Source organism: Crocuta crocuta, unplaced genomic scaffold (genome assembly GCF_008692635.1).
Source record: "Crocuta crocuta isolate KB4526 unplaced genomic scaffold, BGI_CrCroc_1.0 scaffold482, whole genome shotgun sequence".
Taxonomy (NCBI): Eukaryota; Metazoa; Chordata; class Mammalia; order Carnivora; family Hyaenidae; genus Crocuta; species Crocuta crocuta.
This window is the reverse complement of record NW_027527459.1, coordinates 1273042-1274625: the sequence shown is the minus strand read 5'-3', so window position 1 is coordinate 1274625 and position 1584 is coordinate 1273042. Positions and strand designations below refer to the sequence as shown.

General features: G+C 36.7%; 1 protein-coding gene across 1 annotated transcript in view; it reads right to left on the bottom strand.

Annotated features, from left to right (window-relative positions):
• STAG2 (STAG2 cohesin complex component) overlaps positions 1-1584 on the bottom strand; it is a 123926-nt gene that overhangs the window by 68799 nt on the left and 53543 nt on the right. Inside the window, exon 4 of the mRNA XM_077763448.1 lies at positions 297-461. Coding sequence (XP_077619574.1) covers positions 297-461 — 165 coding nt within the window. The remainder of the gene's footprint in view (positions 1-296; positions 462-1584) is intronic.

Here is a 1584-nt window from a genome sequence, read left to right as displayed (position 1 = left end):
CAACCAAGAATTCTATATGGGCAAAGGACTTTCTATTTTAATAGTAGCCATATAAATTCAGGGAAAATTAAAACCTCATGTAAAGAAAATAATGCAGTAGAAAATGACTCAAGACACAGCTTAAAGGTCTTATTTCTGAATAGACAGATCCCTAGTTCTCTAATGACTTTGTTGCTTTTTTTTAGTAAGCAGTGTTAGAAATTTTTTAAATGCAATTCAAAAACTCCGGCGTTTTACGTAACTTACTAAAGTTTAAAATGTACAAATAAAACTGGGAAGAACACAATAAACATTACCTGCATAGCACTCTTGCCCATTTTAACAACTTCAAACAACATCATGTTTTCCACTCCATTCTGTTGGTGATGACCATTCATTCGGTTTGGACCAGAAGGAGGTTTTCCTCCTCCATTTCCACTTTTGCCCTTTTCTCCTGGGCCCTTTTTGCCTTTTTTACAAGTCTGCATAAAAATACAAGTTGGGTAAGTAATACATTATCCTTGAAAACTCAAAACAAAGCTACAGCAGAAGCAGTTGAAAGGGTACATAATTATAACATGCCTAAACCTGACCTAAAGAGGAGTATCATACACATATGTTGAGAAAGCCTCTTTGTAGTATCAGTCTGTTTACTTACCCTATCAGACACCTCACATGATGCTGTAGTTAGGAGCACAGTCTCTGCAGACTGACAGACTGCATGGGTCCAAATTCTTACTCCTATCAGCTGAGTGCTATCAGGCAAGTTACTTAACCACACTGCGCTGCAGATTTTCTCATTTGTAAAGTGAAGATAAAACTGTGCCTACTCATAGGGTTGCTGCTTTAGGGTGCAGACTGGAGTGGGCAGCAAGAATAACAAAACACTTTATTATCAAGTAAGTAGCTCATATTTAGTTCAAACTTTTAAATTCTGTCTATTGTTAGTCTTACAAACTCTTGCAGTGGACTGACAAAGGAATTCTAAAAAGGATGAATAGGTGCACCAACCTCATTCTTATTCTGGGTAAGTGAAGGCAAATTCAAATTTAAAAAATCATGTTCCTCTGTACAACTGGTGATAGCTCAACACTTATTTATCATGAAAATTCAGTTAATGAACACTAGGGAAATGAAGCCCCTTTATAAGGAAGCTGTCAATATTTGGGGGTGGGGGCTTCATAAATCAGTGAAAAGGCTGCCTACATGCCTCAGTTATAAAATACCTCCCACAGCCTTTATACCTTGTTATAGAAAAGCAAGTCATTCCCTAACTCAGAGTCCTCATTTCTAAAATGTCAGAGTTGTATTAAATCTTTAGATTAGAATAGATGATTTCTAGGTCTCTTTTCAACCTACACATTTCTATATTCTAGAGCAAGGATCAGCAAACTTTCTGTACAATACCAGACAGTAAATATTTCAGGCTTTGCAGGCCACATTCCATCTCTGTCACATGTTCTTTGTTTATTTTTATAACCCTTTAAAAATATAAAAGCCATTCTTAGCTCATGGGCAGTATTAAAACGGGTCGTAGTTTACAAAGCCCCAATCTACCGACAGGTCTACAAATGTATTTCTGCTGACAGCCTGTATGGGTCTATA